This window comes from Ceratotherium simum, chromosome 17, assembly GCF_057802395.1.
Source record: "Ceratotherium simum simum isolate JZ-2026a chromosome 17, ASM5780239v1, whole genome shotgun sequence".
Classification (NCBI taxonomy): Eukaryota; Metazoa; Chordata; class Mammalia; order Perissodactyla; family Rhinocerotidae; genus Ceratotherium; species Ceratotherium simum.
The window spans coordinates 60,888,136-60,902,290 of record NC_141916.1 but is presented as its reverse complement, the minus strand read 5'-3'; the positions used below and the strand labels follow the sequence as shown (position 1 = coordinate 60,902,290).

Below are 14,155 nucleotides of genomic sequence, written 5' to 3'. Positions count from 1 at the left end.
AGCTGTGGAAAGCCGTAAGGCAGTTCCTCAAACAGCTAAAAGTAGAATTACCAGATGATCCAACAATTCCACTTCTGGGTATATACCCAGAATTGAAAGCAGGGTCTTGAAGATGGATTTGTACACCCATGTTCACTGCAACATTGTTCACAGTAGCCAAAAGGGGGAAACAACCCAAATGTCCATTGATGGATGAATGGATAGACAAAATATGGTCTATACCTACAATGGAATACGATTCAGCCTCAAAAAGGAAAGAAATTCTGATACATGATACAAGAGGGATGAACCTTGAAAACATTATGCTAAGTGAAACGAGCTAGTCACAAAAGGACAAATATTGGATGATTCCACCTATATGAGGTACTTAGAATAGTCAAACTCACACACAGAAAGTAGAACAGTGGGTACTAGGGGCCGGCGGGGGGGAAGTGGGGAGTCAGCATCTAATGGGCGCCGTGTCAGTGTGGGGAAAGTTCTGGGGTGGGTGATGGTGATGGTTGCACGACGACGTGCATGTACTTAATGCAGCCGAAGTGTACACTTAGAAATGGTTAAAATGGTAAATTTTATGTGTATTTTATCACAATAAAAAGGAAAAGAAAGAAAGAGGTGAGCAATGAAGTAAGTATATTACATTTAAACATAAACGGATGGCGTTGGAGGAAGACAGGAAGCTGTCAGTATTAATGTGAATTGTAATAAAATGGCTTAGAAAGGATTTTAAAAACAATAGGCAAAGTGTGGGAAATAAAGTCTGGAAATGAAATTGCAAATCATTTTACTGATAAAAAGTTTAAAACAGTGGCAAACAAAAAATCACAAAACAATGGCAGCAGGACACGTGGTGTCAACATCCAATAGGAATCTGGAAAGGGCGACCAGAGGATGGCAAAGTCTGAACTGAAGATTCCGGAAGTACAAGCCGACTGCACAGCGTGACAACTGAAGTTGCACCATCTAGAGAAAGGCGCATAAAGCCAAGGAAGGGGCTGTCTGAGGAAGAGCACACCCTTACGAAGCAGAAGGAAGGGAAGCGGGAGGACAGGGCGTGGGAGGGCCCCTCGAGCGTGGTCAGGGCACCGCGAGCGTTCCAGCAGGCGTTGATCCAACTCTCAGAGGAGTCCGAGGGCTGTCAAATGGATCTGGCTGAGGCTGTTTGTAAGTCAGTAGTTCTAGAAAAGCAGGGAGGTAGCCAAATTGCAAGAGGATGGCAGTAGAGCAAAAAATGCCAGGTCCCATTGTGAAGAGTTTGGATGAAGGCAAAGAGACGTAAGTCTGTCATTTTTTTTTTTTTTTTTTGTGAGGAAGACCAGCCCTCACATCCGATGCCAATCCTCTTTTTTGCTGAGGAAGATTGGCCCTGGGCTAACATGTGTGCCCATCCTCCTCTACTTTATATGGGATGCCATCACAGCACGGCTTGACAAGCGGTGTGTGGGTGCACGTCCGGGATCTGAACCTGCGAACCCCAGGCCGCTGAAGCAGAGCGCACGCACTTAACCGCTTGTGCCACCCCGCTGGCCTCAGTAGGTCATTCTTAAACAGAGAAAACTGAGCAACATGGATAGGGAGGGAAGGAGATGGAGGGGCTCATTGACTGGATTTGTTGAGGACATAGACAGGAGAGGCTGGAATACAAAGCACAAGGGGAAGTCAGCTTGGGTGAGGGGACATTACTGGCAGAAAAGAAAAAAGGTAAAAATTTGGAAAAGCAAGTGAGAGCACTGTGTGAGGCAGCCTCCCTCTTTAAACAACAAGGTGAGGTCATGGGTACTGGAAAGCAAGGGTGGGTTTGAGGTCTTACTGCTTTCACTGTTGTCCTGTGATGAACTTGTTAAAAATGCAGAATCTCAAGGGGCCGGCTGGAGGTGCAGCGGTTAAGTGTGTGTGCTCTGCTGCAGCGGCCCAGGGTTTGCAGGTTCCAACCTGGGCGCACAGGCATCCCACATAAAGTGGAGGAAGATGGGCACAGATGTTAGCCCAGAGCCAATCTTCCTCGGCAAACAGAGGAGCACTGGCATCGGATGTTAGCTCGGGGCTAGTCTTCCTCACACACAAAAAATAAATAAAAATGCAGAATCTCAGGTCCCATCCCAGACCTGATGAACCAGAATCTGATCCTGACAAGATTCCCCAGGTGATTCATGTGTAGATTCCAAGTTTACAAGCCACTGGTTTTGCAGTTTTGTAAACTCCAAACATTGTAAAATGTTGACTGCAACACAGAATTACCAGGAAAGCTTTGAAAAATCCCAATGCCCAGGCTGCACCCTAGACCAATGAAAAACTCTCTGGGAGTAGGGCCCAGGCATCTGATTTTTTTTTCGGCTGGGGAAAATTTGCTCTGAGCTAAAATCTGTTACCAATCTTCCTCTCTTTTTTTTTTTTCCCCTCCCTAAAGCCCCAGTACATAGTTGTAGATTCTAGTTGTCCTTCCAGTTCTTCTATGTGAACTGCTGCCACAGCATGGCTACCGACAGATGAGTGGTGTGGTTCCACACCCGGGAACCAAACCTGGGCCACGAAGTGGAGCACACCAAACTTTAACCACTAGGCCATCAGGGCTGTTTCGCATCTGATTTTTTTTTTTTTTAATAATTTTTATTTATTTTTTTCCCCAAAGCCCCACTAGATAGTTGTATGTCATAGCTGCACATCCTTCTAGTTGCTGTATGTGGGACGCGGCCTCAGCATGGCCAGAGAAGTGGTGTGTCGGTGCGCGCCCGGGATCCGAACCCGGGCCGCCAGCAGCAGAGCACACGCACTTCACCGCTAAGCCACGGGGCTGGCCCGCATCTGATTTTTTTTAAAGCCCAGGTTTTTAACCCCCTAATGGGCAGCCTAGATTGGCAACCATTGGTTTAGGGCATTGCAAAGCCAAACATAAACTGACTCAAGTTTGCTGAATGAATCCCAGCAGCAGCTTCAGGAGATGTCACAGGGGTCTACAGGAGAGTGTGAAGCAGCAAGGGGGGACCTTAACATGACTGGATAGCAAGAGCTGGAATAGCAGTGGTCTGTTGGGTTTAGATCCCCCAAAACACCCAACAGTCCAGAAGATGGGACAGAGAAAGCAGAAACTGGGAGTGATATCTGATGGAGGAAGGTGGGAGAACAGAAGCAGGGTGTCAAGGGGGTAGGGTGGGCAATGAGGGAATGTTTCATCTTTGCAGCCATTCTCGTTCTGCAGTCCTTTTCCCCAGGTTTGGAATAGAGGAATATCCACACCCTTTATCCACGTGAACCAGCAGAGGATGGGATGAATTGCCTGCGGTTTATCAGAAGAGCGCTATGATACACATCTAGTTTGCCTGAGACAGTCAGCTGGGATGAGGCGCACCTGAGGACTAACATATAAATGCGGGGGCCGTTCCTACAGCTCAGTGTTCTCCACTTGTGGTGTGCATCAGAACCACCAGGAGGGCTTATTTACACCAGACTGCCGAGGCCCACCATATTTGAATCAGGAGGTCTGGGATGGAAAGCCAGAATTTACATTTCTAACAAATTCCAAGGTGATGCTGATGCCGCTGGTCCAGAGACCACACTGTGAGAACCACCACAGTAGACCATGTGACTGCAAGAAGAGAAGCAAAACTTACCATGGGAGGCTGAGGGGGACACCCACAACGTCTCCCCGGGCCAGGGCGTTTCCACAGATCTGTGCTGTCTCTAGGAAATGTCCTCTCAGGACTGCACTGGGATAAGTAGTGGTGGCTGAACTCTCCGCATTATGTCATCATCACTTAATTTAGCCCAGTAAGGGTAGAACTAGAGTGAAAGGCAAGAGAGGAATTCAAGCTGGAACTAGGACTCAGAGGAAAGTGGGCACAGAGACTGAAGGGAACAAGCTCTGAAACTGCAGGCCCCAAGGAGGAGATCCCAGCCCTCCACACCCAGCCGGCCCACGGAGGTCTGTCTGAGCTACACGGCTGAGAACACCTCCCTCCACTCACAACGGTTAAACTGCAGGAAGGGAATAAACATACTTGTCTTTAACCTACTTTCGCTAAGCAGGGTTTTCTTTCTGACACCTGCCTATCACCCAGTTTTTCTGGATTCTGTTGGTCTCCTTTGATTATGAAGTCTGAGCAGAGAAAGCAATTTTCTCTCCTCTTGTACTGTTATTAACTAGCAAAGTGCTAAGGCACACAGTGGGTATTTATAAATACTTACAAGAACTGGACTGTGGGTTCATCCGTCTTCACCTCAGTTCTTGGGGCTCACACGGACCAAGCTTTGCCTAGATGCGTCTTTGCCCTCCTACTGCGGACTCGATTCCTTCCCAAAGCGAAAACCTTGGATACAATCCAGGAACTGACTCTAGTACTTTAAAAATTCTGTCCAGCTTTAAGCGGCTAGAGTAGGGCTACTCTGCCCTTCTCATCTGCTGTCCAGAATGAAGTTCAAATCCAAGATTCTAGGAGTAGGTAGTGTTTTCCCAAACCTGAGGACTTCTCAAGAGCACCTGAATGTATATGCATGGCACGGATGCAGAAGGAGCTGGGATTTCAGCACATAATAGCCAAATCTGGGGATTTTCCAGCTGCCTTCTTTGCTAGTATTTCAGTCCATCTTGCACTGAAGTTTTTTGCTAAAATTGCCTAAGGAAACTAGAGAAGTAAACCTTGGTAGCAGAAAGGGGACTAAAATAGATGTTCTTTAAAAAACCCACAGGAAACCAGGCCAGGGAAACAGATTTGCAGGGCCCACCTAGAGAGAATCCAGTGGGGGAGGGACGGTGAAGGCTAGGCGGCTGGGGCACTCAGAGGTCTGCTCACTCAGTTAGCCTAGAATCCAGCCACCGAAGAGAGGTCCAATGGCATCTCTTCCAAAAGCTGCTGTTGCCTAACAATGTAAAGACACAGGCCATTGACCTCTCCAGAAAGATTTCAGGGGGACAGTCGGCTTCCAAAAAAAGCCCAACCCTGAGTTATTTTCTCAATTTTGTTCATAGCACTCTCCGAGAATGTAGAGATTATGGCAAAACTGAGCCCCTACAGGGGTACTTGTTCATAAAAATAAAATACCTCTCCTCCCAATGACAGGAACTAGTTCAGAGACAAAACACATTAATGTTTAACAAGAGAAGCACCTTTGGATGTTTCCACAGGTCAAAATGGAGAGTTCCTCAGAATTCTGAGACTAATCCTCTTTGATGATTTATGGCTTTTCCCTAAATCTTACCCTGTTCGCTTTCCTTTCATGCCCCAATTTGAAGAAGTTCATTGAGTGGGATAATCTTTGTGTTAAGGTATGTTAGCCATGGGGCTTAACGAGTATTAATGCCAAATAATTCCGAAAATACAGCTGGGTTACACTGCCTACTGTACCGAGTTTTGAAACAGAGTTGACCAGTGGAAGATACTTTGTTTTGGTCCCAAGGAGATAAATCTAGAACACCCTAAAGGGCACTCAGCTAAGAGCTAAGTTCCTGTTAAAGGACAAAGTTAAACCCTATCATTAGCTAGAACTGTTCAAACATTTTGGCCTTTGTTTGGTGAGGAATTCATGTCACAGGAGGAGGGGTTCTGGTTGGGATATCAAATTTTACATGTATTGTAAGGGTGTGATACCAGTATGCACAAGGAATGGAGCTGATGATCCAGTGTCACAGGTGTCATGACAGCAAAGGAAGCCAGGCCAGAGCAGTATCCCGCCCCATGCCCCTCCAGGGCAAGAAAACATACTGCGAGAATCAAGTGAGATCAACAATCTGGCCAGCATCATGTCAAACCCGGGGTTTACTAACGATTTGCACTTTATTTATTTATTTTTTTAAAGATTTTATTTATTTATTTTCCCCCGAAGCCCCAGTAGATAGTTGTATGTCATAGCTGCACATCCTTCTAGTTGCTGTATGTGGGACACGGCCTCAGCATGGCCAGAGAAGCAGTGCATCCAGTGTGTCGGTGCGCACCCGGGATCCGAACCCAGGCCGCCAGCAGTGGAGCATGCACACTTAACCGCTAAGCCATGGGGCCGGCCCTCGATTTGCACTTTAAAGATTTTATTTATTTTTATTTTTATTTATTTTTATTTTTTCCCCCCAAAGCCCCAGTGGATAGTTGTATGTCGTAGCTGCACATCCTTCTAGTTGCTGTATGTGGGACTCGGCCTCAGGATGAATGGAGAAGTGGTGCCTCGATGCGCACCCGGGATCCGAACCCGGGCCACCAGCATCGCAGCGCGCGCACTTAACCACCAAGCCACAGGGCCGGCCCTCGATTTGCACTTTAAAGTTGATTTTTTTGTTTCAAAAATTATATGGAAATGCAACTATTAAATTAGAAAATGAGACTGACATGCTATTTTACAGGAAAGAAGCTTTTTATGGGAGCTTGACTGATTGTGAACGCGATTTTAAAACAGGATGAAAGTCACAAGAATGTTAGTCAATAATAATAATATATCAACGGGAGTAACTGACACCAAACAATTGGAGGTCAAGATGGAAAGATCTGTCATTGCCCTAGAAAGTGACAAACTTGACAGAACAGCAGATTTGGAAATTGGTACTATTTGTGGTAGAATTTTTACTGAATGAGATTACTTACATGGCCAATTATTTAAAGATAAAACAGGCCAAGAGTTTTTGTATCTTAAGACTATAACTAAGTGATAAGGTGGACTTTTTATTTATTCTCCCCTCCCCCAAGAACAAAAATCCTCCCAGGAAGTGGAAATAAAAAATAAATAAATTGGGCAGTTAGAAAAGTACCTTTTTTTTTTAAAAATTATTTTATTGGGGTCACATTGGCTTACAGAAAAGTATCTTAATTAGACTTATAGTTCCTACTTCCGGCCACTTGTAATTCACAGATGGCTCCAGGCCAGAGCTGACCATTTTTCCTCCGTTATCAACTGTTCTCTGCCTAATGGGCCCCCAGTCCACCCCAGATTTTGGAAGAAGATCACAATCAGTGTATTATGGTGTGTTTAAGATGGCGTACTACGGGCTGGGGATGTGTGGGTGGTCCGGGGAGTGGGTGCATGAGGTGGGTGTGGACAGGCCAAGCTGGGAAGAGGACTTTATCTCTGGCATTGTGTAGAATGGGTGGCCAGCTTGACTATTGTTCTGCAGCTCTCTACAGAGCACATACCACTGTCACCTCACAGGGCCCACGGCTCCACCGCTCGCCCCTACACCACCCCCCGACACAACAAGGTCTGAGATGCAATGGCATGTTTTAGGTGATGGCACTGGGGCTCAGTCTGAACCCTTGTCCGGATGGGAGTTGGCTCTGATGATAAAAGTGACACATGGACACACACAACTCACACATAGCAGAGCCTTACTATTTTAAGAATGTACTTTATACAAAATAACCAGTTCATATGGAAATAAATCTACAGACCTCCGAAGATCAAAAAGCTTTTTAAAAAGTTCTTTTAAAAAATTATCCAACACACAATATTGAACTAACTATTGAGGTAAGTGTCGCTCTCAGTGAAACAGGGAATCAGCAGACCACGACAAAATATACACAATATAAAAATAAATAGCATTCCCCTTCCAGTACTGGCCAGGAAAGTTCACACGGCTTTTGCAGAAGAAGCAAGATTCCCTGACACTGTGTGCTGCGGGCTGGGGGAGCCTGGCCTCGGCCCCAGGAGCCATGTGCAAGTCGGAAGAGCGAGGCACCCGAGCCGCCCAGCTGGGGAAAAGCAGGGGTCATACAGAGGACACTGAATGGGGTCAGCATTTCAGTAACTTACTGGATATCCATACCCCTGTTCCCAACCCCACCCCCCCTTTCCAAACACACGCAGGACAATCAGCTGGGTATCAGGCATGTCTACATCGACCTTCAGGGAGTCCCTGTGCAGAATGAGAGAGAGAGAGAGAGAGACCACCCAGGGAGACAGGCCCCCGAAATGTCTGTTTAGCAAAGGCCTACAAAGCACAGAGAGGGATACATACCGAGCCTGGAGACAGAGCTCATGTCACCGTTCCACATGAGAGAAGGGGCGCAGAAATGTTCTGTCTGCCCAAAAGGAAAGCAGGCAAGCTCGGCGTCCTCAGGCCACATGGTACAGAGTCCAGCCGCCAAAAAGGAAAAGGGGGCCTGGTTTCCTACACAGCAAGTCTCAGCCACATTCTTAGCTCCTGGACAGTGACATGAGCCCAGGAATAAAAGCCTCTGTGTGCTCAACCCAAACCCCAAGTATCTGCACTGAAATGTGGAACAGAGAGCTATCTGCAGGGACCCTGTACCCCAGGGACCCCCAGGGCTGACCAGTCCTCAAGACACGCACACACACGCACACTGCATCCCAGCGACCCCCAGGGCTGACCAGTCCTCAAGACACGCACACACACGCACACAGCCAGTGTCCACGATGAGGCCATGCAGACTCTGGCAGGGGGTGAACTGACAGGCACAAAGAGGGTAACGATGCTAGAAAACTCTAAGCCTTTCATTTCCTTGAAGAAGACAGCTTCTCTGAAAGCAGGGCAGGATCCAGACACTAGGTTAATTGTCCTTGTCTTGAGACTGCTGGGTTAAGACTTCCTGTAAATTTCAAATTAGGTCTTTAGATTTGAACTTCCATTAAAAAAAAAAAGAAGAGAAAAGTTAACCAAGTGGTATGGATTGGAAGTTTTTTCCGACACCTGTGATGAGTGCCACCCCGGGATTTTGTGTGTTCTGGACAGCATTTAGTGCACTCTTTCACTCCAGCAGGAATTAACATAAATAATAATAAAACAGCAGATAAATGCCCTGTGATAAGGACCCCGAATGGCTCGTCACGAGAAGCACTTTCAGGGTCTGGGGGCGAGGCTGGGGGAACTGACACTTAACGCTGAGCTTTGACTAAACCTTAAGGGGCACAAACTACAGGTCTTAAGGTTTTCAATAAACATAAAAACGAAGATGAGCATTAAAAAAGTTTGCCTTTTGAGAGCAGCCCCACTTGGGCTCACTCAATAATAAAATAACAAAGAACTGTTACTAATATGCTCATGTGCACCACCAGAAGAACTAAACCAACCTGACTAGGGCGAGATGGAGCGGGATGGAAAAAGTTATGAGAGTAAGAATCTGCATATTTTGTCCTTATTTATTCTCCATATACATTTACCATAATAAATTTTAGCCAAAAGCTAAATGAACAGACTCTGAGGGGGGAAAAAAACCCCAAACTGGAAACCTTCCAAAAGGCTCTACTTTTCTTTTTGGATCTTTTCTCTTGGGTCTTGGGGCAACAGTTTCTAACTTATTAACAACTCTAATTAAGGTTAGCCAGGAATGTTCAATCAAATAGGGGTGAGAGTATTCCTCGTTACCCAGGCATCTCAGCTGTCCTTCCTGGGCCCCATCGAGAGCTGGCACACCGACAAGGTGGCAGGGAGCCACAGTGTCAGAGGCCTTCTAGCCTGAGAGCAGAGCTTCTTCAGGACCCTTTACACACTTCTGTCTAGTTACAGCACATCACATGACCATCACCCCGAGTTGAGAAGGTGGCAGAGGCGTTTGCATCTGCTTAAGACACGTGGGAAGAAGTGCTAGAGGAGAAAAAGGAGGTGAGGAGACAGACCCCGCTGGGGGGAGAGTAGAGCAGGGGTTCAGGCAGCTCTGCATCCGGAGCCCCTGGAGCCCTGCGGCTCCTGCCTGCTTTCAGCAGATGGCACTTCAAGACCACTCAAAGCTCCCGACATAGCAGACAAGGCACAAGGCACTGGCACGCGCAACGCGCGACCCAACCCCACACGGGATCAACAAGGCTGCCATCTTGCTGTCGCCCTTGTTCACAGTCCAATCTCCTATCGTTCTTCCTTAGTATTTTTCTCTACATACCAAGAAGGGAGATTAAGGAGAAAAGAATTGACCGATTTCGTCCTATATTGTTCACAGCTCCTCTCTAGCAACAGGTAATTGGGGCTAAGGGGCTGGGAGAGAGGAGAAAGGGTTACCTAGAGCAGTGTGGACACAGCTGCTCAAATACCACCAGGGTGGAAGGAAAGGTACAAATCAGCCCGACTATTGCTTATGGCCCGCTCTGACCCGAGCCCCAGGGTTATTCGGCACAAAGCAACCCCTGAGCTCCAGCACCAGGGGAAAAGGCTCCACGCTTACTGCGCTCCCAGTGAGGGAAGAGCCAGAGGCCTCTCAAACCAGCTTTAACCTGAGAAAAGAAAGGCTGTCAGTGGCAGAATGCTCTGGGCCCAAACGAGGTCTAACCAGGCCCAAACTAGCTGTAGAGACTGGTCTTTCCTCCTCCCTGCTTTTGCACAGACACAGAAGTAAGAATGCTTCAACCATGCTACCTTCCACTAGCTCAGGGGCTGACTGAGCCCATCCACAAACCTCCACCTCTGTTTTTCCAGCAAACCAGATTTTTAACAGGAATCAGGATCAAATGAGAACACAGCCTCACAACTCATTCCACTTGAAAAAGCACACCAAATTTAAAATTAAAATCTATCACAGAAACATTCGTATTTTCGTGCATCGTTATCTCAAAGGCATCTGTGTTCCCGATCCAACTCCCCATCCTGCCTCAGCCATCAGCCAGGTCAGGAAGCACTCGCTGAATTTCCATTACACTGGCACTGGTGTCTTGGGTTCCATTTGTATAACATGGATGTTTCCAATTTGTTTCCTTTCCTACATATCTTTAGCACTCTTTAAACATGACAGTTCCATGTTTTATCAAGGATGCTGGAATTGGAGGGAAAGGTTCTACTGGCCCCCACACAGTTGAATTGATAAGAAACTAGGGCAGATTGATATCATATGGAAGCTTTTTTACTATCCCAAAGGCATGCTTCAAAATATGCTACTCTTTACAAAAACTTGTAATTTCAGGGCATTTTCCTTAGTTTTTTTTCTTCTTTGTGGTATATGTGGGATATTCAAAAGATTAAAACATGAGTCCTAACTTTGGTAGCATCTCAGCTAAAACCAAATACAGAATGCTAAACAGGGAGAATCCAGTGTAATTCACTTCTAAAACTGTAATAAAGTAATTTAATACTGTAAAATTCGTTCCTATCAGATACAACAAATGATTTCCAAGAACTTGTTCTTGATAGCTATTTTAAATCACCATGACTTATTTTACTATGATTCACTTAAATTGAATAAAAACTATATATATTGAAATATTCCTAAATTCAAATTGTAAATCTATAGAATACATTTTCCCTATTCAAAACTGTGCAATTTCTTTATTGATACTAACATATACAAACCTGAGTAGTCACTTCCACAAAATGTGATTTGTGCCAGAAAGCTTTATGTGACGCCTTCCAGATCACAGTCCTGGCAAGTCTGTGAAGAGGATGATTCGTTTTATCTTCCAATAAGCAAAACACTCTAGTGATCCCAATTCCTGATATTGGTTTACTATCTGGTAGGGCTGGTAGCATTCAGGAAGGGCACTGCTCTCTTATCCAGGATTTGGGCCACCAGAGGAGAGAGGGCAGCCTGTCTTCTGGGCTGAAGCTTCTGGAAGGCCGTGTGAGAGCTCTCTGCCTCCGAATGGAGAAGCTGAATGGTTGGGGGGCGGTGTAACGGGACTTCCTTGGGCTGATTGGAAAGAAGGCCTTTAGATCTTAAAGGTTGGCTGGCCATTGAGGAAACACAGTGACCTGTTACAGGAGCAAACTTTTCCTACCCACTTCTCCAGCTCCCCAAAGTATTCAGTGTGACATGATTGTAAACAGATAAGGATCACTCCAGTGCTGTGTGCCCACCATTTAGGACTTCCATTTCTTCCACATCCCCACCCACCGTTCCCACTTGACATACAATACATTCACCACCAACAACAAAAATTATTTTAAAAGGCAACATGAAAATTCTGTAAACTGGACCCAGCTCCAAACACATTATTAATACTACAAGTAGTCCCTTCCCCAAATATATACCTGAGTTTAGCTGCTCATGAAGGTTTACAAGCACCACTCCATTCTTAAGTATGCCCCCCCACCACGTTTAAGATGATTTTCCCTGAACAAGAGTCTCGGGACTCGGAAAAGCCATCACTAGTTCCAGTTCATTTGTTCTCTACTATCAGCCATGCAAGAGATCCCTGACCCAGGACCTCGGCAGCGGTGTGTTCGTTATCAAAGGAGTGTGCTTCCAGGGCTCAGGAACTGCTCCAGCAATGGGACAGCATGAAGTTATGCACGGTGAAGGGTGCAGCAGGGTGTCAGGAACAGTGACGGGGGAGGTCGTTCTCCCAAACTCTCCTTGTTCCAGTCTTCATGTGCAGCTTTCCGTTTCCTTGGGGGTTATTTCCTCCTTGGACTAGCTCTGAGAGAAGCAAAATAAAAACAATTTAAACAAAAGTAACATTTGCGTTGTTAAAAAAAAAATTAAGTAGGCCAAAGAGCTGTACACATTCCTCTACATCTGGGAAAATGGCTTGATTTTGTTTCACCAGCCACAGTTTACTTCCGGAGGGTGGGCTCTAAGTTCTGGCCCTCCCGCCTCAAACCCCAGCCACCTGGCGCAGAGGCTGTGGGACTTCCTGAACAACAAGGAACGATAATGGCGCTGCAGTGGATGATGACGACCTCTTGGGGATTGACAAAGACACTGAATGAGACACTGCCTGTGGAACCTCTCAGCCCAGCGCCCTGCACAGAAGCAGCCTTGAAGGGAGCTACTATCATTTTAAAACCTGACTGACTAGTCTCTCTCACATGAAATAGGTGGGAAGGAAAGACACAAGGTATCATATCAAAAGGAATGCTGGTAGCCAGTTTGGAAAAATAAGGTTTAAATCATCCCCCAACAGCTGATTCCCGTAAGAAGAGGAAAAAGGACCATGAGGGAGCAGTAAAGCAGCTCCTTCTCAGGCTTTCCTCTTTTGCCCTTTCCCACAGCTGACTCAACGGGGAGCACAGGGCCTGAGTGGCCCTTTCTACCTGGTTGTCTGCAGGATATGAAGCACTTTCCAGGAAAAGTTTCTGGATCAATAGGACACCTTAAAAGAGTTTTTTCAGAACAGCAATGAACTCATGTACTTGGAAGAATAAGAAAAGTTCTAATTTTTGGTGATTCTTACCTGATCAAGGGGCAGTGTTGGGGGCTTATGTGGCGGCAGCTCTTCCTGCGATGTTGCTGGTGCTGGGGTCTTTGGGAACGAGGCATGCGCCTGGACCGGAAGCATTTGCATTCTATAGCCGTAAGAAAGCAACAGTGAGAATGAATGAAGACACATTAATTAGAAAAGAAAAAAAGATACTTTAATCATATCTCAGGCAGATACTGCCTTAATTATCCAAGTGATCCAACTTGGAATCACCAATACTGGACAAACTGACATCATATGCCCCCAGAGGTGATGCAAGAAGTCAGGACGCCACCTATGTAGTGTTCTGGGCACAGTGTTTAATCTGACATGAGGAACAATGAGAAGAATCTAGAATCTGGGACATTCTACATAAGAAATGGCCTGGAGTCTTTGAAAAACAAAAACAACAATAGAATGAATGTTGTAAATTAAGAGACTAAACAGACGTAGAAGCCAAAAGTAAATACATGAACCCTGAATGGATCCTGGATGGTAAAAAAATCAAAATAAAACAAAATAAAGAAACACAGCTATAAAAGACATTTTGGGGACAAGTGAAGAAATTAAATAAGAACTCTATATTAGAAAATGTTATTTTCCTTGGGTGTGAGAATAGTTTGAGACTGTGCTCCAGGAGAATGTCCCTACTCTTAGGAGACGCATGCTGAAGTATTTAGGGATCAAGGGTCATGGTGTCTGCAACTTACTTTCTAATGGTTTAGAAAAAAGGCCAAGAAAAGAAATAAAATGTGAACAGATTTTATAGAGCTATAAACAAATATGGCAAAATGTTAAGTGGGGGGAAGGGTCAGGAAGTAAGGGCTTCTTAGGTCGGCACACTGGTTTTTAAGTTGGATGGTACTGGTTTTATGATTGGGCTTCATAACTTTAATATGAACAATCTCATCTAACCATCTTTTATATATTAGTAATTTGAAAACTTCCTGGATCACCTCAGTGGGTCTTAAAAAATACCACTATTGATGAGAATTCTTATGGGGATAATATTTGACTTGTTCCAAGTCTAGATAAACCTAGTTCTTTCATTCAACGTTAGGGGAAGAAATGAGGGCAAGGAATAAACCCTGAACCTTATATACGACCTCCCACATGCCAGAGT

At 45.6% G+C, this 14,155-nt stretch overlaps 1 protein-coding gene across 9 annotated transcripts in view; it reads right to left on the bottom strand.

Moving 5' to 3' along the window:
• Positions 1–9,051: 9,051 nt before the first annotated feature.
• Positions 9,052–14,155, bottom strand: part of CECR2 (CECR2 histone acetyl-lysine reader) — a 163,021-nt gene continuing 157,917 nt past the window's right edge. For all 9 annotated transcript variants that reach the window (XM_087442985.1, XM_087442984.1, XM_087442987.1 and 6 more), the window contains 2 exons: positions 13,027–13,138; positions 9,052–12,269 (listed from right to left, as the gene is read on the bottom strand). In XM_087442985.1, the coding sequence (XP_087299111.1) occupies positions 12,264–12,269; positions 13,027–13,138 (118 nt within the window). In that variant the 3' untranslated portion in view covers positions 9,052–12,263. The remainder of the gene's footprint in view (positions 12,270–13,026; positions 13,139–14,155) is intronic.